This window comes from Delphinus delphis, chromosome 13 (assembly GCF_949987515.2).
Source record: "Delphinus delphis chromosome 13, mDelDel1.2, whole genome shotgun sequence".
NCBI classification, from domain to species: domain Eukaryota; kingdom Metazoa; phylum Chordata; class Mammalia; order Artiodactyla; family Delphinidae; genus Delphinus; species Delphinus delphis.
The window spans coordinates 5,721,235-5,741,591 of NC_082695.1; the positions used below are offsets into that span (position 1 = coordinate 5,721,235).

The window sequence follows — 20,357 nt, forward strand, 5'->3', positions numbered from 1 at the left end:
ACAGTGGGGACCCCAAAGGGTCTGGAGATCAACGGATGTCCACCACCCTCTCCTGACCCCAAAGCTCCCAGACCCTGCAGTGATATTGGGGTCCCTGTATCGCACTCCTGCTCTGACCTGGATCCATTTCTCAGAACCCTTTTCAGCCGAGACCAGATCCAGGAGCCCCAACGTCGCCCCAAGGATTGCTCGCATCCTCTCCTACCCTTGTCTTTGATGAAGTAATGTCATATGTTTTCCTGGCACGCACCTCCAATGCTGCTGATGAGGTCGAAGCTTAATCCCCACCCCTGCCCCGCCCTTCACAGTGTTATGCAAACACCACTTTTATCTAGTTTCGAAACATTTCCGTCATTGCATGGTAACCCTCATACCCATGAGTCGCTCCACACCCCTCCATCCCACCCCCCGCCCTCGGCACCCACCGGTCTGCTTTCTGTCTCTGTGGATTTATCATTCTGGACATTTCCTATACGTGGAATCATAAGGTGTCTGTCCTTTCGTGTCCGGCTTCTTTCACTTAGCATCGTGTGTGCAAGGTTCATCCACGTTGTGACATGTGTCAGTGCTCGGTTCTTTTTTATAGCTGAATCATATTCCGTTGTACAGATAGACCACGTTCTGTTTCTTTCTCCACTCATTGGTTGATGGGCACTTGGGTTGTTTCCACCTTTGGCTATAGTGAATACTGCTGCTGTGAATACCTTGGTTTGTTTCAGTCTCTGTTTTCCATTCTTTTGGGTATACGCCTAGGAGTGGAATTGCTGGGTCCTACGGTAATTCTATGTTTAACATTTTTAGGAACTGTCAAACTGTTTTCCTAAAAATAATTTTTTTTTTCAAGTTGGCAAAAAATATGGCTAAGGTTGGGGGCGATAGAAATGGAGCTTATTAAAATAAGCTCGTGGTGAATGCAGGAGGTGCAAGACCCCCGGAGTCCCCTGGCTTCGGGGACAACCTGCACACGAGGATGCTGGGCCGTGGAGCTGGCGGAGTGATCCTCTGACAGGTGGGTGGTGGGGGCATGAACCCCGAGCTCGGCGGTGGACACTCTGTGAACGTTGAGGTCGTGGGAAGCCAGGCCTTGGCGCGAGGAGGGTGGGGAAGTGGCCGAGGATTCTCCAGGGCTGCTTTGAAAAGGTGTCACTTCCCTGGCGTCTGGAGCCCACATGCAGTGCACGCCGTGAGCATCTTTCCGGGGCTGCCGTCCCTCAGTCGGCCTTTCATTAGGCAAAGGAGGTTAGAAATCTGCTGGTAAATTAGACTTCTCACCGCCTCATGCGATGCGAAGTCACATAGCAACTTGGAAGTTGCACGTGGTGCCCTTGGAAAGGCAAGCAGATTGGGCTTCTCTCTGCCCAGGTGCTGCTCTCTTCCTCTTGCAGAGAGCCGGCAACCGTTTAAAACCCAGAGAGAGGGCTTCCCTGGTGGCGCAGTGGTTGAGAGTCCGCCTGCCGATGCAGGGGACACGGGTTTGTGCCCCGATCCGGGAAGATCCCACATGCCGCGGAGCGGCTGGGCCCGTGAGCCACGGCCGCTGAGCCTGTGCGTCCGGAGCCTGTGCTTTGCAACGGGAGAGGCCACAACAGTGAGAGGCCCGCGTACCGCAAACAAAAACAAAAAAACCCGAAAAAAACCCAGAGAGAGGCCGGAATAGAGCTGGCTTTGCTGCATCAGACCACCAGGGTCTGCTGGGCTTTGTGATGAGCTGGGACACAGGGAATTCTGGGACAGGGCCCAGCACTGGTGGCCACAACTGACCCCACTCCCAAGGCCAGTCTCTTGTCTCTGGGCTGCCGGAGGGCTGCCGCGTTGCTCTTGGTGGGGACTGGCGGGGGCAGCTCTGCCTCCCTTCCATGTCCACAACATCACTGTGACCGGGCTGCAGCTACTGCAGTGACAGAACTAGTGACTGTAGTAACAGTAGCTCCCATTTGCTGAGCAGGACTGTTCCCACGTTCATAAGAATTACGCAGTGCACCCTGTCGCGGTGTCTGGGAAAAGTCCACGTGGGCTTTTTTCCTGAGGTGGTCATAGGTGTGGCAGTTTGGGCTCTGGAATTCTTTGGCTTTGCAGTGTTGGAAGGATTGACAGCACCCGATGGAAAGGTTGCCTCCTTTGTGACTCCCTCCTTCTCTGGGTGAGTCAGAACTTTTGATGGCAAAGTGACAGAAAGCTGGGTTGGGCTGGCAAAGGCAAAACACACAGAAGGAGTGCCTTGGCTTCCCTAAATGAAGAAGCAGCTTTGATCTGCCTTCAGGCATGGCTGTATCAGGACCCAGCTGTGCTCTCTCTACCCTTCAGATCTGCCTTCCTGGGAGTATGGTCTCGGGTAGGTCCCTGCCAAATGGTGGTCCCCGAGAGCGCCAGGCTTTCACCCTCCTGGCTTACAGCCCCAGTGGATAGTGCCTGTTTCTGGTTCCTTCTCAGAGTCTCAAGACTGACTCTCATTGGCTCAGATTGGGTCAGATGCCCATCCCTGAACCAATCGCTGGCCCAGGGGCAGCAGGAATCTGATTGGCCAGGCCCAGATCACATGATCACTCCTGGAGTCTGGGGAGGGAAGATGGTTGCTAAAAAAAGAAAGTCGAGTCTACTGTAGCAGGAGATGGGGGTGGGAAGTGGGATGCAGTCATGGCCCCCAGGTGGGAGGGAAGGGGGTCTTGTTCTTCCTTTGACCACCATGATCTCAATCCTCCCCCCCAATATCCCTCCACATCAGGCCTCCAAAGGGCAGAGGTTTAGGGCGTCCACGCCCTTGAAACAGTTGTCAGTGGAGGGCAGGACGATGAGGGACGTTGTGATGAAAGTACAGGGAGCTGGGGGTACACATGAGATGCAACCCCAGCCCGAGAGGGAACGTCACATGGGGCATCCAGGTGCCGGGCCCCTGCGCCATCTTGGATTCTCCTTAGCTCCTGGGTGGCGGGTGTGAGTGGGGGGTTTGCACATGGCAGGGGCCTGATGGACACCCCTTTTCTGAGTGGCTGAGTGTGGAGGAGGCCTGAGACCTGCCCGGCTTTCAGCCCGGGCCTGGGCGGCGGAGCCAGTTATAACCTTGGGCAGGCTGCATTGAGCAGTGGCTGGCGGAGAAGAGAGAGAAGGGTCCTGGAGAGGTTGGGGCCCCCCGGAGATTTCTGGGCAAAGGCCCCTTCTGACCAGGGGCTCTCTTGCTCTCTTGACTTGAGTCCTTTCTTCTTCCTGGGCCTCAGTTTCCCCATCTGTAAAGCCAGTGGACTCCTTCCATCATGGACACATGAGTGCTTTCTTCCCCGTGGACAGCATCCTTTGCCTGCCCCTCCGGGAGCCACAGGGGGCCCAGCCGGCTCTCATCCGTGTCCTCGGCTGTTTTCCCAGTGTGGCCCTCGGGCTCCCAGTCGCTTCGCTCTCAGTTCACGTCCGGGCCAACCTCACATCTGTCCTGCTCCCCCGTCGTAGTGTCACTCACCCTCCCCAGAGGGTCACTGGGAGGCCCAGGCAGGCCCGACCTTGCCCGGGGTTACACGGTGACCTGTGTTCTGCCCGAGCCGACCCTGTTCACCGCCATCACCCTGGACGGGTGTACGGACTTTTCCCCTCCCGGGACAGCAGTCGCCTGCCTGAGCTGCCAGGTGCTTTCGGGGAACCTTGCCCTGGTGACTCAAACTGGCAGAGGACTTGGGGTGGGGTGGGGTGTGCTGAGGGTGCTTGGGAGCCATGGGGGGGTTGTGGGGGCAATGCCCGCAGAGTTAGAGCTCCCGTGCCTGCTGAACGAGGGCCTTGGCGGCGGGGAGGACACGGCTGTCACCAATGTGGCTTGTGCCGCAGCTGCTGGCCTGTGGCTTGGAGAGGCCCCAGACACCACGTGGCGTCTCCCGCTGCTGTCGGTGGGCACGGAGCTTGCCAGTGGCATGGAGGGGGGTCCCGGAGGACCCTGTCTGCTCTCTCTTCCTCACAGGGGCCACAGGAAGGACTTGGGGCCCCGCCAGGGTCTGCAGGGAGCAGCCGCCCTGGGACTGATCTCGCTTTTGCTTTTCTGGTCTCACAGGTGCCTGGGACAGGGTGGCCCTCGAGCAGATGACGGAGACTGGCTTTTAATCCTCGGAGACCATTGAGAGGGAGCTTACAGGGGCCCACGAGCCCCCCTGGACGCCCACCACCATGTCGGGGTCCACGCAGCCCGTGGCACAGACGTGGAGGGCCACCGAGCCCCGTTACCCGCCCCACGGCGTTTCCTACCCTGTGCAGATCGCCCGGCCACACACGGTAAGCGGCACAAATGTGCACCTGGGGTCACGTTTGGGGCCTTCTCTTGTCCCTGGGTTCCTATTTCTCCCCATCGTTGTGTGAGTGGCGGGGGGGGGGGGGTTGGCCTGCTGGGGAGGGGGCGGGCGTGCCCTTGGTCAGCTCTTTCTTTTTTAAAAAAAATGTTTTGCTGCGCCGCATGGCCTGTGAGATCTTCGTTCCCTGACCGGGGATCGAACCCGTGCCCCCTGCAGTGGAAGCATAGAGTCTTAAACATTGGACTGCCAGGGAAGTACCGTTGGTCAGCTCTTCCGAGCTGCACCCCACTCTGTCCACCTCCTAGCGGGGGCCCCCTTTCCTGACTTTATCTCTAGTTGCATGTGGCCCTGAGGATGAGGCTTGGTTATGTTCTGTATCCTCAGGGGCTTGCCAGAGGGCTCTCGGGGTCCTGGGCCTCCCCCGTTTGGCCTCCTGGCTGCTTGGTGAGGGACTGTGAAGGTTGCAGCTGGGGTCAGAGCTTGCTGTGCCGGCCCCTGTGTGAACACGCCTGGATCTGTCCTGCTTGACTGGTGTGGTCCCTCCTAAGATGCGGAGAGGAAGTGGCATGGTAGGGCTTTTCTACCTTCCACGAGCGAGATGTTTCTGCATATGAGCCCAGCGGACCAGCCTGAGGGTGTCCCAAGAACAGTGACCTCTTGAGGATTTGGGCCCCCAAGATGCTTTTGAGAGCCAGCTGTGATAAACGGGCACATTCTGGATGGGGTTGTGGAATCCTCACAAACAACCCGATGAAAGAGCACCTTGCATTATCGTCCCATTTCGCAGATGAGGAGACTGAGGCCGGGAGGTTAAACGATAGGCCTCGGGTTAAATCACCGTGAGAAGGCAGTCGGCTTCCGCTTCAGGACTCTGAGCCCCTGTGAAATGGGTGACTGTTTACTGGTCACCTACTGTGTGCCCAGGGCCGAGGACCGTGCTCCTGGGGGCCCTTTGCTGTGATGTGTGGTCAGCACCTTTATCATAATCACAATCACAAAAGTAAGCATTGTCGTCGAGTGCTTACTACAGGGTGAGCGTTTTGTTTATGCCCTTTACGTATACAGTTGCACTCGCTTCTCCTTATCACTGAAGTGAGGGTACGCGTATGCTCTGCACTTGGTAGGTGGGGAACATTTTGCAGGTGAGGAAACAGGACAAGTCGCTTAGTGATTCTGAGCCTCGGTTGGTCATCCATAGAATGGAGTAATGAGAGCATCTGTCTCCTAGATTCTCCCGGGGATTAAACGTGCTGATCTGCGGAAGGTCCTCATGACAGTGCCTGGCAGACACTCAGCCAGCTGTGTCCACTTGCAATATTGTCACTGTCACTGCAGCTGCTTGGAGGGGCTGCCTCCCCTGGGGGCTCCTGGAGGTTGCCTCTGGTTTCTCTTCTTTCTCGTCCCCTCCTGCCAGATTCCTACCCCGCTCCCACTCCCTCCCCAAGGGCCCAGACTCGGTTAGTCCTTGAGTCCTTATGGCCCCTGCCATCCTGCAACCCCCCCATCCTTTGCCCCAGCTGGGCCCTCTCACAGTCACGTGGAGTCAGCAGCTGATCTCAGACACCGCCCGCACTTTTCCCGCTGGGCTGTCAGTGATGCAGGATGGGGCCGGGTAGGACCCAGTGGTCACTTCCTCCAGGCAGGGGGCTGACGCCGGGGGTGGGCAGGGGCCCTGGGTAGCTACGAGGCAGGGCATCCTTATCCCGTGTGGTGGCAGCAGTGGGGCCCCACGTCCTGATCACCGTGCCTCGTGCTTGGGCGACCCAGCTGGGGGCCCCTGCTTGTTACTGGAAAGGCAGGAACAAGAATTCTAGGCGTCCTGGGGGGGGTCTTGCTCTCCTGGGCATGTGTCCGGGGCTGGAGCCACTGTTCTTTGGCTGGTGAGAGGTGAGTGTTGGGACTGTAATCTGGAGGTCCCCCTGCAGCCCTGTGCCCCCTAACCCCTTACCGCCAGCCCACTGTACAGGCAGGGTTTGTGAGATGCCCCCATTTTGGGGGGCAGAGGGTTTTTGGAAGACAGAGGGCGGAGGAAAAGGGAAAAAGGCGTGGAAGGCAAATGCCCCATCCAAGGGCCAGGTGGGAACCCAGCTCCTTGTACAGTAGTTGAGGCAGGTCTGCTGGGCTGAGGGGGCGGGGCCTGGACCCCGTGACCTGTGACCTTCCTGGGACTCAGCTCACTCCCGTACCTGCTCCCAACAGGCTTCCATCCAGGGTGGCACCTCCTGGCCCTGGAGGCTTCTTCCAGGGTGTCTGGGCATGGGGCTGCTTTGATGGCGAGTCCCCCCCGCCCAGCGCCCAGAAGAACCTCCAGATGTGGCTTTGAATCCCTGTTCCTCCAACTCACCTTGTGACATCTGGCTGCTCGCTTAACCCCGTGGGGGCAGCCCCAGTTTTCCCAGCTGCAGTATGGGTGTTGTGGGCCTAAGCATCACTGGCGGATGTTTGCGAGGTGCCCGGGGCGGTGTCTGTACGTGGCAGCCGCCTCTGTCCTCCTGGCGGGGTGGCAGGAGACCAAGGAGGCTCTGCACTCTGAGAGGGGCGGTGGGAGCCGCCTTCTCTGCTGGCCTGTACCTCAGCCTGTGTCATGTCCAGGCTGCCTGGTGTGTTACGCCGGCGCAGATGGAGGGCTCAGTTCCAGGTGTGCTTACCCTGACCCAGCCTCAGGCACACTCCGAGCCTCTCTTCATGGTGCCGGTACGCATGGCTCGTTCAATCCCACCTGCTCCACCCTCGGAGCCTCTCTGAGCCCTGTTCTCTCCTTCTCTGTGGTCTCGGCTTCCCTCGCTCACAGTATCAGGACCCCACATCTTTCCCTGAGGGTCCTGGCGGGCTCCTGGCACTGAGGGTCTCCCAGGATTGAGGGTCGCAACACATCCTCCCCTCCTTGTCTCCTTTCCAGCTTTCTAGAGCCCAGCTCGATTCTGCCTTCTCTCCCAAGCCCCGCGGGACCCCCTGAGCTCTCTCGAGTTCCTGCAATCTTTGCACTAAATGAATGTGTTAAATAAAGTCCAAAGACACGGGAATCGATCCCAGCGCCACTCCTGCCTGCTGTGTGGCCTTAGGCAAGTTACTTAGCCTCTCTGTGCCTTAGTGTTAGAAGGGCTTTTCAGAGCACAGACTCTGGAGCCAGACCGCTGGCATTCATATCCTGCTTCAGTGACTTCCTAGCTGTGAAACTTTGGATGAGTGGTCTTACCGCCCTGTGGCTCAGTTTCCCCATCAGTTGAGCGAGGGTAGTTCTAAGACCCTGAGGATCAAGTTAGTTGACACGTGCAGAGGCCTCTGCACAACGCCCGGGCTGAGTAAGCGCGACTGATACAGTGCAGTGTTGATGACTTTGATGCTGCTGCTGTCATGACGACAACGTGCCCACTAGTATCCTTTTGCGAATGGCCCCCAGGGTACACTGTGGGCTTTTCCTCTGGAGGAGGGACTGGCAAACCTTCTCTGTAAATATTTCAGGCTTCTCCAGCCACTCGGTCTCGGTCACAGCTACTCCGGCACTGCTGCCATCCTAGCGTGAAAGCAGCTCAGCCAGCACGTACAGGGATGGCCGTGGCCGTGTGCCAGTGACACCTGACGAAACAGGCCGAGCCTGGCTTTGGCCTTGGGCCCCGTTTGCTGACTCCTGCCCTAGATCGGTGCTTATCAGGCTCTCTGTGGGAAGGACCAGTCTGTTTCATTTCCAGTTTGTCACAAATGGATACATGGTCCTTCCGCACGTGACGCAGTTCGCGGGCACGGGGATGGGTCTAGGCCGAGGCCAGCAGGACTGTGTTGGCCGTGCGCTCAGATGCCGCGGTCCCGTCAACAAGCTCTCAAGTAGGAACTGAATCCTCTCGTCTTCGGCGCTCCCCCCAGACCAAGGGTCAGGGACGCAGGAGCCTGCTTGGGCCACGTACATGTGTGAGGGCAGCAGGTGGGGTTGGAATGTCTTGTTAACATGGGGAGGGTTCTCGTGTTCTGAGACGTGGCTGGAGGTTTCTAGCCTGAGTGCCTGGTGTCTTCAGGCTCCTGTGACCACAGTGAGCCCCACCTTCGGTCTCTCTTGGGGTCTCCCCAGTTCTTGCCTTCCTGTAGAGATGCAGGCACCCTTGGTGGTCCCTGGACTCAGAGCCCTGGGGTGGAGATCAGTGTGGACACCACAGAAATGGCCCCCAAGATGGTCCTTGGAGGGACCGTGCTAATGAGGTCATCCTGCTTGCTTCCCAGACTGAGAAACTGAGGCCAGAAGGGTTCATGCAGTGGCCGCCCATGCCCCTGCCTCGGGAGCCCCAGGGGCCGTGCGCCTTTTCCCGCCTCTGTTGGCAGTGGTAGGCGCCGTCCTGCCGGGGCCCTCTCCCAAGGGATTGGACCGTCTGCCTCTCTGCTGCTTTGTTCATTTTGCTTTTGTGTGAGAGGGAATTTTCCTCCCAGCATTCTGCAGTGCTTGCCGATTTCTTCTCACACCTCTGCATGCGTGTGCATACCGGATCTGTGCCTGGCAGCCGTGCCGGCATGATCCCAGAAGCTGCCGCCCCCTCCCTCCAGCCCTTTCTTCTTGTTCCGTCATTCGCACCCGGTGCCTCGTGCACGACATCGTGGAGTGTGGTGGAGGGGGGAGGCTGAGTCCTCTGTCTTCTGGAAGCTGCCCTCAGTCTTCAGGGAAACCCTTGGAGAGTTAAGGGGGATGCTTGGTTGGAGACACAGAGGCCACCTTCCATCTGGGTCAGGCATCCATTTCAGTTTTCTTTCTTTTTTTTTTGGGCGCGTCGCGCAGCGTGCGGGATCTTAGTTCCCCGACCAGGGATTGAACCCGTGCCCCCTGCAGTGGAAGCGCGGAGTCCCAACCACTAGACCACCGGGGAATTCAGGCATCCATTCCACTGATGAAGAAACTGAGGCTCAGAGAGTTTAAGGGATGGACAGATACCTCTAGCCCGAGGCCGGGCAGCTTCTTGCTTCCACATCGGGCTGCCCAAGAAGGCCCTTCCCTCATTTCCAGCCTCTGAGGTTGACAGGATCCCTCTTGATTCTAGTTACTCATCCTCTCTCGCCTCCAGCCTCCCAGCCTCTTACATGTGTTTGTTTTGGAGGGTCTGAAACACATACATTTCCAACACACCTACGTGGTATCATCTAATTCTCTTTGCAGAAATAACTGCTTAAAAAAAAAAAGCCAGACAGCAAAAGAATGACTAGATTTTTTTGGAAAATTGGGAGAATTAAGAAGGGTGCCAAGAAGAAAACAAATCACCTACAATCCCACGCTTTCCCAAGCCTTACTCGTGTCAGACATCACTAATTGATTGCCACCCCACAGTATAACTGGGTGTTCTCTGCAGGCACAACTAATCGATTTGGATTGGTACACATAGGAAGCCTGTCCTGTTTTCTCCTTTGAAAGGCTTCTCTTTTCTATCTTTCTTTTTTTTAAAAAAACATTTTAACATGTCTCAAATCAGGGTGTAGTTGCTAATCGGGGTACATCGAATTTGTTAGTGTTTAGTTTTTCCAAAGATGGCAATGGGTAATGGATGGCATATTACTGAAGAAGGCATGTTTTGCCTGGAGTTTATTCTTCTGACTTTGAGCTATGCTTGCCTGTGTGACACACGTGTGTAGGTTTTCCCTCTGTAACATGGGGGACTCCCACGTCGGGGCTTTGTTTTGGAATCTGGTCTTTGAGGCTTGCAGACCGTCAGCATTTGCCGTGGCGTGGATGCCCGTGTCTTGCTGTGTCACTTGCACCCATGGCAGACTTGCAGGTTGTGCCGTTTTCCATTTGTCTCTGCTAACACGTGGGCTCGGTTGTCTCATCTGGAAAGAGGGCAGGACCAGGTGTCCTTTAGCTGAATGTGTCACTTCTCCTTGGCGATTGGCCCCAGGAATGTCCTCTGGCTGGACTGGGTCGGAGGGCCGGGAGAGGACGCGGGAGGGTCCGCAGGTACAGAAGCAGCACCGGGCAGGGGGCTCTGGCGCTGCCTCGCCGTGTGGGCTGCACCGCGGCGGGATGGGTGCCCACTGGCCTGTGTCCTCTGCTGCAGGACGTCGGGCTGCTTGACTACCAGCACCACCCCCGTGACTACACCTCACACCTGTCGCCTGGCTCCATCATCCAGCCCCAGCGGAGGAGGCCCTCCCTGCTGTCCGAATTTCAGCCCGGGAATGAAAGGTGAGGAGGGGTTTGTGCGTCCATTGCTCAGACGGGGAAGTGGAGGCCTGTGCTCATGAAGAGCTCGCAGGGTCGGTGTTAAACAAAGGGGTGTCAGGCTGTGCCCTTGTCCTGGTGCGACTGTGACTGGGACAGGGCTGGGGATGGGCAGGGAAGAGCCATGTGGCCCTTGGATTTCCCGCTGTGAGCCCGCAGTGGCCTCTGGGTGTGTGGCCCAGGCAGGAGGGGGTGACCACCAAAAAGTAGGGGAGTGGGGCTGGGTTGCTGGTTGGGAGTGACTGTCCACAGCTGGGTGCACATGGGGAGCCCCTTTCCTCCCATCCCTTTGTCATCCCCTTTTCTCCGAGTCCTCTGCCATCCCTCAGCTGGCAGCCTGGGCCTGTGGGCCTGCCTTGCCTTCCTTAAATCCAGGTGGGAGAGAGCAAGCCATACGGGTGGGGACCCAGTGAGGGGAGGGCCAAGGCCAGAGCAGGGCCCCAAGGTGCCTGAGACAGTAACAGCTCTAATTGCTAAGAGTCGTGAGCTGCTGCTGCTTCTTTTTTTTTTTTTGCTGCTTCTTTTTTTTTTTTTTTTGCGGTACGCGGGCCTCTCACTGTTGTGGCCTCTCCCGTTGCGGAGCACAGGCTCCGGACGCACAGGCTCAGCGGCCACGGCTCACGGGCTCAGCCGCTCCACGGCATGTGGGAACTTCCCGGACCGGGGCACGAACCCGTGTCCCCTGCATCGGCAGGCGGACTCTCAACCACTGTGCCACCAGGGAAGCCCCTACTTCTTTTTTTTTTTTTTTTTTTATGCTTGAAAATCTTTTATTGATCACACTATCATACTTCTTTGTGACAAAATTATGTATATAAATGTTTTTTTAACATCTTTATTGGAGTATAATTGCTTTACAATGCTGTGTTAGTTTCTGCTTTATAACAAAGTGAATCAGTTATACATATACATATGTTCCCATATCTCCTCCCTCTTGCGTCTCCCTGCCTCCCACCCTCCCTATCCCACCCCTCTAGGTGGTCTGCTGCTTCTTTTTGTCACACCACGTGGCTTGTGGGATCTCAGTTCCCCGACCAGGGATTGAACCCAGGCCATGGCACTGAAAGCCTGGAATCCTAACCACTAGGCCACCAGGGAACTCTCGAGAGTCCTGAGCTTCTAACACGCGATGGCCTACTGTAGGCTGTGGGCTGCCAGCGGGCACTTAAACAGGCAGCCGTGCCTGCAGGAAGCCCACAGTCTAGCAGGGGAGGTGCAACAAACGCACAAGGTGCCTCCAGAACGAGGCAGGTGACGTGTTTCCTGCAGGGCAGGGAAGGGCTGCTCTTTGGCTGGAGAGGCCGCGAAAGGCCTCTCAGGGGAGAGATGCTTGGCCACTAAGTAGCCAGCCGCTCAGAGAGCCGGGTGAAGACCTTCCAGGTGGAGGGAGCAACACGTGCAAAGGCCTGGAGGTGGGCATGTGCTTGGCGTGTTCCAGAAAGGCGAGGAGGCCGGGGGGCTGGGCTGAGCCAGGTGGCTGGGGGCCGGGAGGGTGAACTTCGAGGGCACTATGGGAGGTACGCATAGGAGGGCCAGGATATAACTTCCACCCTCAGATCCTTCCGGCCATGTGCAGTGATTCTAGGGGCAAGCAGGGACCGCTGAGGCTGGGCTGGCCCAGGGGCCCTGTCCCATCGTCTCTTCCTTTGTCGCCTTGCTGAGGCTGCGAGGTTGAGGGATGGCCTAGGTGGGACCAGAGTTCCGGAGAGCTGGCCTGGGCCTTCTGTGCTGCCGCAGCTGCATGGAGGCATCCAGGGCCCTGCAGGGAGGCCACTGCCGCGGGCCATGGCTTCAGTCCCTCTGCACCGGGTGGTTTAAAACAGCAGAAACGTGTTCTCTCCCAGTTCCTGGGGGACAGAAGTCTGAAAGCCAGACGCCAGCAGGGCCGCACTCCCTCCGAAGGCTCTGGGAGAGGACCTGCTCCTGGCCTCTGCCAGCTGCTGGAGGCCCAAGGTGTTCCTTGACCTGCTGCTGCATCACCCCAGTCTCTGCCCCCCTCTGTGTCTGTGTCCTCGGCCCTTCTTAGGAGGACGCTTGTCATCGAGTCTAGGTCCCAACTTAATCCAGTATGACCTCATCTCAGTTAATTACGTCTGCAAAGACCCTACCTCCAAAGAAGGTCACATTCTGATGTTCTGAGATGACATGAATTCTGGGGGGACACTAACCTATGATGGTGCCCTTTTCATGTTTCAATGTGGATTCCACCTGCTTCCTGCAGGGCATCTTGTAATTGTGAAGCTGTTGGTTCTCAGGTGGGCAGGAGGGGCATCTTGTGACCTGGCTTTGGCGAGAGACGGGCCCCCCAGGGAGGAGAGGACGGCAGCATAGCCTCAGCCCACACTGCAGTCAGTAACATTCATTCAGTCTACACGCACTGATTGAACACCTGCTGTATGTCAGGCCTTAGACAGATGAATGTCCCTGCCCTTGTGGAGCAGACACTCTGGGACGGGGGAGGCGGCCCCCAAACATGCATGAAGCAACACGCAGATGGTGATGGCTGCAAAGAAAGACGGAGAAAACAAGATGGGGTGAGACGGGGCGTATCTGGTGGGCAGGGAGACTGCTGTTAGGAGGAGACGCCCCATGCACTGGGACAGGAAGGAAGAGGAGAGGCAGCATGGAAGGAGCTGGTGTGGAAGTGTTGAGCCTAGCCAGCGCACAGCCCCTGAGGCAGGAATGCAGTGGGCAAGGTGAACAAGGGCCAGACCAGGCAGGGCCTGAGTGTGGGGGGAATGCGTTTGGATTCTATTCTAAGTTTATTGGGCAAAAAACATCAACTGGAAAAGCATTTCAGCAGGGGCAGTATTTGGGCAGGAGCTGGAGGTGGAGGCTGGGAGTTGTGGCTCAGCTGTGTGTGCTCAGGCAAGGCCATGGCCTCTCTGGGCCAGTTTCCTCCTCTGCAAACTGGGGAGGAGGGTTAAGGAGAGTTAGTTGGGAGTGATTAGGCTGGACAGCTCCTATCTCTGCATAAGGCTGCTGGGCTAACTTGCAAAGGAGGCAAGGCCAGGTTGAGCAGCCAGAGTGCTGTGATCAGCTAGTGATGTCTGCTTTGGGCGAGTGATTTGCAAACAGCGTCATGTGTGTTATCGTCTGTGTTAGACCCACAGTGTTTTTCAGACTTTCCCCGTGAATCACCAGGGATCTTGTTTCAACGCAGAGTCAGCTTCAATAGGTCTGGGGTGGCGTTCAAGATTCTGCATTTGTAAGCAGCGTCAGGAGGGGCTGGTCTGGGGGCCACACTCAGTGAGGGAGCAGGGAATCCATCACCAGTACGTTCTCTTGCTGTAAACGTAGTTAGTGAATGCTGACTCGGAGGAAGACAGAGCTGTAGTTGAGTCCTGCCTCTCTGTGTGCCCTTGAGCAGATGGGCACTCCTCCCGCAGGACGGGCAGCAGACGTGATGCCGTGTGCCCTTGCCCCCCACAGGTCCCAGGAGCTTCACCTGCGACCCGAGTCGCACTCATACCTGCCTGAGCTGGGCAAGTCGGAGATGGAATTCCTGGAGAGCAAGCGCCCTCGTCTGGAGCTGCTGCCTGACCCCCTGCTGCGGCCCTCGCCCCTGTTGGCCGCTGGCCAGCCCGGGGGCTCCGAGGACCTGTCCAAGGTAAGGCCTGCTCAGCCGGGAGCTCCTCTGAGGGTTTGGGTGCTGCTGCGATTGGGCGGGGAACAAGGGAGGGGGTAGGCATGCTGGGCTGGGGGGATGGCTTGAGCGAAGGCTGGGAGAAGGGCTGAGCCCGGGGCGTGCAGAGGCTGGGCAGCCAGAGGAGGGTCCAGGGACGAGCTTGGCTCCGTGGGCCATTTCTTGGCTGGAGAGGGACCGCTTCCCCCACTGCCCCCTCCAGCTGCCGGAGTGTGTCCAGCCCGTGGGGATCACTGTGCCCTGGAGGCACCTGCATTTTACTCTTCTTTAAGCAGAAAGTTGAGCTGAGATGGAGCGGGAGAATGTGCACAGATTAAGCACTCATGGTTTGCTGCTGAGAGAGGTTTTCCTGCTATTTCAGTGAGCCTCAGGACCGTCCACGCTAGAAGCTCATTTGCTCTCTATCTAAACGGAGGAATCACAGCCAGTGGCCCAGATGCTTCTGTCCCCTGGGGTCCCCCAGCTGCCTCAGAGGCTGTCATTTCACTGTCACTGCCTAGGGTGGGGCAGGGACTGTGGCCGGATGATACGCTCATCCTTGGCCGGCTGTGTGATGGATGTCCTTTCCGCACGTGCTGTGCAGTGCGTTTATGCTCCTTCATGACCATGAGGATGCACATTAGCTCATTAACGGCCGCCCAGCTGCCGAGTGAGGTCAGTGCTCATCTCACTGCAGCACCAGTGAGGGTGGGTGGGGCCTGGGAGCCAGGACAGGGGAGGGAAGTGGCCCACTCGGACCTGCTGGATCCTCTTCTCTGCCCGACACTGGATTGGTGGGGTTTCAGGCTGAGGCCAGTTCTTCATCGGGGGGCTGACAGGAAAGGGGTTTCCCAGGGTGGTCACGATGATGATGACAAGCTAACATGGAGGCCCTGACTGTGTGCCGGCTACTGTGCTGAGCGTGAGTGTCCTTCCATTGTGCCTTTCCAGCCTGATGAAGCCCGGTCTGCGATCACCTTTTATAGGCGGGGCCCCAGGCTAAGAGAGCCACTCACCCACGGTCACTGGGAAGTGGGGAGCAGGCCCTGAAGCCCAGGCAGCCCGGGTCTGTAGCCCAGACCTGCCCACTGGGCTGTCCCACCTTGGGCTTCCCCTCTGGTCCCCTGTGCCTGCCATTCTGCCATCCCTGTGTTAGCCTGCTCCTCATAGATTCCATCACTGCTCAGCCTCCTGGGAGGGCTGTTGCCATTGGAAAAGCTATTCCCTGAAGTGGGTCTTGGGCAGTAGGGGAGTGGGGTGCATGTGAAGGGGGGCACAGGGCCACACCAGGGATGCTTGATGTCCACCCCCCACGAGGGACCAGAGCCCCGAGTGGGCCATATCCCTGTGCTCGTGTCTGGTTCTGCCCAGAGAACAGGCTGACGGGTGTCTCTGGACAGCCCTGTTGGGCCTCTGCTGCCTGCCGCGCATCTCTCCAGAACTGGGCTCTGAGTCCTCAGACCTGTGGGTCCATCTGAGGGTCTCCAGGCCTGACAGTGGCTCTGTGCTTGTCCTCCTTCTTAGGGCTCCCTGGGGATGCTTCCTCTCCCTCTGTGGGTCCTTCTCAGTCTTCGCTTCTGTCTCTGTATGTCTCTGTCTCTCTGTCCCTGTGTCTCTGTCTTTCTCTGCCTGGGGTGTGTGTGTGTGTGTCTGTGTCTGTCTGTCTCCGTATTTCTGTTTCTCTCTATCTCTGTCTCTGTGTCTGTCTGTCTGTCTTTCTCTCTCTTCTCTTCCTGGACCCCATGGGTGTGGGGGAGTGATGGGCCCAGTGTAGGGGCCTGGCTGGACCAACTACAGTAATTGCTCCAGGCTGTTAAGAACATTTGGAAAGTATGAGCAAATTTTGGGCAAGGGAAGAAGCCAGGGGAGAAACACAACTCTGAGGGAGTTCAGATGTTTTTTGCATCTGCTGTGTAGAATTCAGCTGGGTACGTGAGATGGGAATTTGATGGGATTTTTTTTTTTTTTTTAAACAGCACCTCCCTCCCCACCGGCCCCGGCTGTGTTCCTTTTTCATATAAAAATATGCAATATAAAAATGTCCTGTTTTATAATGCTTCCATGGCCTTCAGCCTCTGGAGTCCTGTGGCATCAGAGGCTGCCTTTGGAATTCACCGAACTTTGTTCTGGGACTTTAGAATCATCACAAACAGCACCATTTCTGAAAATCTCTTTGTCTTTTGGGCCCTGTTGGCTGAAAGGGACAGAAAACCCATGTCAAGCAGGTTTAGGCAGGAGTCCTGCTCATATAACTGAAATCGAGGGGTTGTTGGCTTCAGGCACAGCTTGATCCAGGTGACACGTTACCAGGTCTCTATCTCTGTCCATTTCTTGGCCCTGCCATCTTGCACGTGGTCTTGGTGTATTAACAAGGAGAAAGTTTGAGTTTCCAGGCCTTCTGCTTCCCACATTCAAGGCCAAAAAAAAGAACTTTCCCTCTGTCTCCACATTTCCAGGACAAAGCTGTTTATCTCCCTGCCTTTGACTGAGGCCCAGGCCTGTCCTGGAACCCATCATTGTGACTCGGGGAGAGGACTGTGGGTGCCTGAGGCTGGCCCTGCCCTTTCCTGGGTCTGAGACAGGGGGAGCCCCAATGGGTCCTCTCCAGCCCCTAAGGCTTTTGCTGCCTCTGTGTCTGTAATTTTACATAATGAGTTTTTCTGTTCCACATTGGCCTGAATTTTTACACCAAGGGCGTCTGATGGGGAAAATGGTGCCGACTGCTACCTAGCGGTGACTGGTGAGGGTATAGGATTGTTGTTTTCCTCCTGTGGCTTTGGGCCTAAACGAAGGCCAGCAGCCATCGGGAGAACCATCTGGAGGCCCGCTATCCAGGCTCCCTTGGTCCCATTCCTGGAAAACTCAGCACTGCAGAAAGCACCCTTTGCCCTTCAGGCTTGCATCATCTTCTATTCAGATTGAGGTGAAATTCACATAACATGAAATTAACCACTTTGAAGCGAACAATTCAGTGGCATTTAGTATAGTCACGGGTGTTGGGCACCACCTCTGTCTAATTCCAGAGCACTTTCATCACCCCAGAAGTAAACCTGGTACCCATCAAACAGTCACTTCCTCCTCGCAGCCCCTGGCAACCACCGATCTGTTTTCTGTCTCTGTGGACTTGCCTGTTCTGGACACTTCGTATCGATGGGATCATGCGATGTGTGGCTTTTTATGTCTGGCTTCTCTCACTCGGCATCATGTTCTTAAGGTTCATCTGTGCTTTACCATGCGTCTGTATGTCACTCTGAATCATATTCCATTGTATGGAGAGATCACACTTTATCTGTCAGTTGACGGATCTGCCTGTGTGGTTTTGCTTAGAATAAAAGCTAAGCCTGAACCTTAAGGAAGAAGTCATTGAAGAAGACGGATTTTCCCCATCAAGAATTTAAGAAAAAGTTTCCAGCAACTTTTCCAACAGTTGCTAGCGGTTGCCAACTGCTTCGTCTCACCCCTGCGCTGCTCCTGTCGGGTTTGGGGATGGAAACCTTCTTTTTGCTCATGTCATTTTGAGAATTATCCCTGGGTTGGATGAACTGTTTCAGGGTGTCCTGGCCCCGAAAGCCTTCTGTCCACAGCCCTTGTTCTTGCTGTGCTCCTCTCCGTCCCTTCTCAGTCCTGGTGGAAGATCAGAGGTGGGCAGAAGAGTGGTTTCCTACAGCAGGTAGCAGGACTGGGCTCCAGGAACCATATCGCCAAAGCCTTTTGTCTCAAGAAGCCTGAGAAATGGGACTTACCTGGTGGCGCGGTGGTTAACAATATGCCTGCCAATGCCGGGGACGCAGGTTCGAGCCCTGACCCAGGAAGATCCCACGTGCCGCGGAGCGGCTGAGCCCGTGTGCCACAACTACTGAGCCTGCGCTCTATAGAGCCCGCGAGCCACAACTACTGAGCCCGCGCGCCTAGAGCCCGTGCTCCGCAACGAGAAGCCACTGCAGTGAGAAGCCCCGCGCACTGCAACGAAGACCCAACGCAGCCACCCCCAGCAAAAAAAAGAACCCTGAGAAATGATTGAGGCTGTGGAGGGAGACCAGCCAAGCGCCCTTGGGCACAGAGGGAAGGGGCAGATCTCAGTTAAGGGCTGGGGGAGGGGGCGTGGATCGGGGGGGTCTGATTTCAGGTGGCAGAAAGGTGCAGTTAGGAGAGGGAGTGGCTGGTACAAAGGTCCGGAGATGCCACGGTGCGCAGGCTGCTTCTGGTCTGGCGTGTGTGGGGTCAGGTGCCTGCAGCCCCTGTGTCTGCCCTCCGCCCTCCTATCTGGGAGCAGTTAGGGCCAAACACACACACACACACACACACACACACACACACACACACACACACACACACACTCACACACACTCCTTCTGAGTATTTCTCTAGGGGATCTGTCTTCTGTGCACAGTTTTGCCTCTAATTTCAGGGGGTCTTAGACCCTGGAAGGGATCTTACTCTTGCTTTTCTGCCCAGACACATGGTTCTGAGGGATGAATGAATGCATGGTGGCGACCCCGCTTCTGCTGTGGGACCCCCAGCAACCTGGTTGCATGCTCTGCCTGCTTCTGGAGAGTTCTGAATGAGGCCTGGTCTCTCCCGTCCTGTGCCCTCCAAGCCAAGGCTCCATCGCTTTGTGGCTGGTGACCTCGGGCACGTCGTTGAATCTCACTGGACCTTAGTTTCCTCATCTGGAAAATGGGGAAAACCATATTTTCACTTCCAGGGTGGGCTGTGACAATTATGTGAGTTAAGAGCACAGGTTGGCAAACTCGGCAAGCTCCAACCTGGCCCTCAGCGTGGGTCTGTAAATAAAGTTTTATTGGCACTCAGCCATGCCCATTCTTTCGTGGCCTGTCTGTGGCTGCATTCCCACTACAGTGGTGGGTGAGTAGTTGGGACAGAGGCCGTCTGACCTACAAAGATTGAAGTGATTTTCCACCTGGCCCTTGACAGAAAGCGTGCCGACCGCTGGCTTAGAGCCGTGCCAGGCCTGTGCCTGCAGGTTCCCGTACCCTCATCTGTGCCATGGGGATGCAGGGGCAGCCCCCTGGGAGAGCCGCAGCCGGGGCCAGGGTGTGGGGTATGCCGAGGACTGGGACGGTGCCTGGTTTGGTTTCCTAGGCGTCCCCGAGGAGCGTGGAGGCCCACCTCAGAGCCATGGGGCAGGGCCACATCAGAGCTGTTGAAGGGCTTGAGATCTTTTCTGCCTTTGCCCCCAGGGCTCTGGGTGTGTGGAGGGCCTGGGAGTCTCAACGCCAGCTCTCCCACGTCTCAGATGGCAACGATGAGGCCAGGGTGATCCCCAGACACTGGAGCCCTGTGGGCTTCGGTGGTGTGTGTGTGTGTCTGTGTGTGTGTGTGTGTGTGTCTGTGTGTGTGTGTGTGTGTGTGTGTGTGTGTGTGTGTGTAGGACCAAGACCCCGAGGCCAGGAGGGGTGGACTTAGAATGGCACAGGCTCTGCTCAACTCGAGCTGGGGGGTGGGGTGGCACTTGGCAGCCCTGGGGCTGCAGTTGTCCCCGGGAATAATGTGTCCTCTGTCCTCTGCCAGCAGCTGCTGGCTTGGCCTTGAGGATGGTACAGGGCGGGGCTGGTTTGGGGGCAGGACAACCCCAGCCAATGCCTGTGGAGCCCTGACAGTGTGCCAGGCTCTGAGCTGAGTGCTCTGCGCATATTAACTCATTCAAGCCTCTCAGCAGGCAGGAGGTGGGACTTGTCCCATTGTACAGATGAGGAAACGGAGGCAGATGATCTGCTTGTGGTCATGATGATGCTGGGAGGTGGCAGGGTGGGTGGGGATTTGAACCCGGGGCTGTACAGGTGAGTGCTCCGGGACAAGGACTGGGTTTTATTTTTTTATTGAGTATCCAGCACAGCTCGGATGCTTAATAAACTTTTGTTGGTGGAATGAAGGAGTCGCCGAATAACTCAATGAAGGATTCCCTTGTTTGTTTAACACATTTTTGAAAACAACTTCATTATACAAAGAGTAATACTCAGTGAAGGAAAATCAGAAAAACGCTGGTAAATTAAAAAGAAGACAGTGAAAATACCCGCCTTCTCCCCCGCTGCCCCGGTAACTACTTTTGACGTCTCTGTATCCCGTTCTCATAGTTTTCCTGTGTGTTTGTGTATATTGTCTACACAACTGGGTTTGCACTGTGTGTGATATTCTGTAACTTGCTGGTTTGGACTGAGCATCGTGAATAAGTGTTCACGGAGCATCAGTCTGGAGGTCGTGGGTCTTGGTTCTCGAGGAGCTTGGTCTGGTGGGAGGGCACAGATGGGGTAAGTGGGGT

The 20,357-nt window shown here is 56.5% G+C and overlaps 1 protein-coding gene across 7 annotated transcripts in view; it reads left to right on the plus strand.

Moving 5' to 3' along the window:
• Nucleotides 1–20,357, plus strand: part of NCOR2 (nuclear receptor corepressor 2) — a 221,872-nt gene that overhangs the window by 65,827 nt on the left and 135,688 nt on the right. For all 7 annotated transcript variants that reach the window (XM_060027888.1, XM_060027889.1, XM_060027890.1 and 4 more), the window contains exons 3-5: nt 4,028–4,245; nt 10,289–10,416; nt 13,885–14,062. In XM_060027888.1, coding sequence (XP_059883871.1) covers nt 4,141–4,245; nt 10,289–10,416; nt 13,885–14,062 — 411 coding nt within the window. In that variant the 5' untranslated portion in view covers nt 4,028–4,140. The remainder of the gene's footprint in view (nt 1–4,027; nt 4,246–10,288; nt 10,417–13,884; nt 14,063–20,357) is intronic.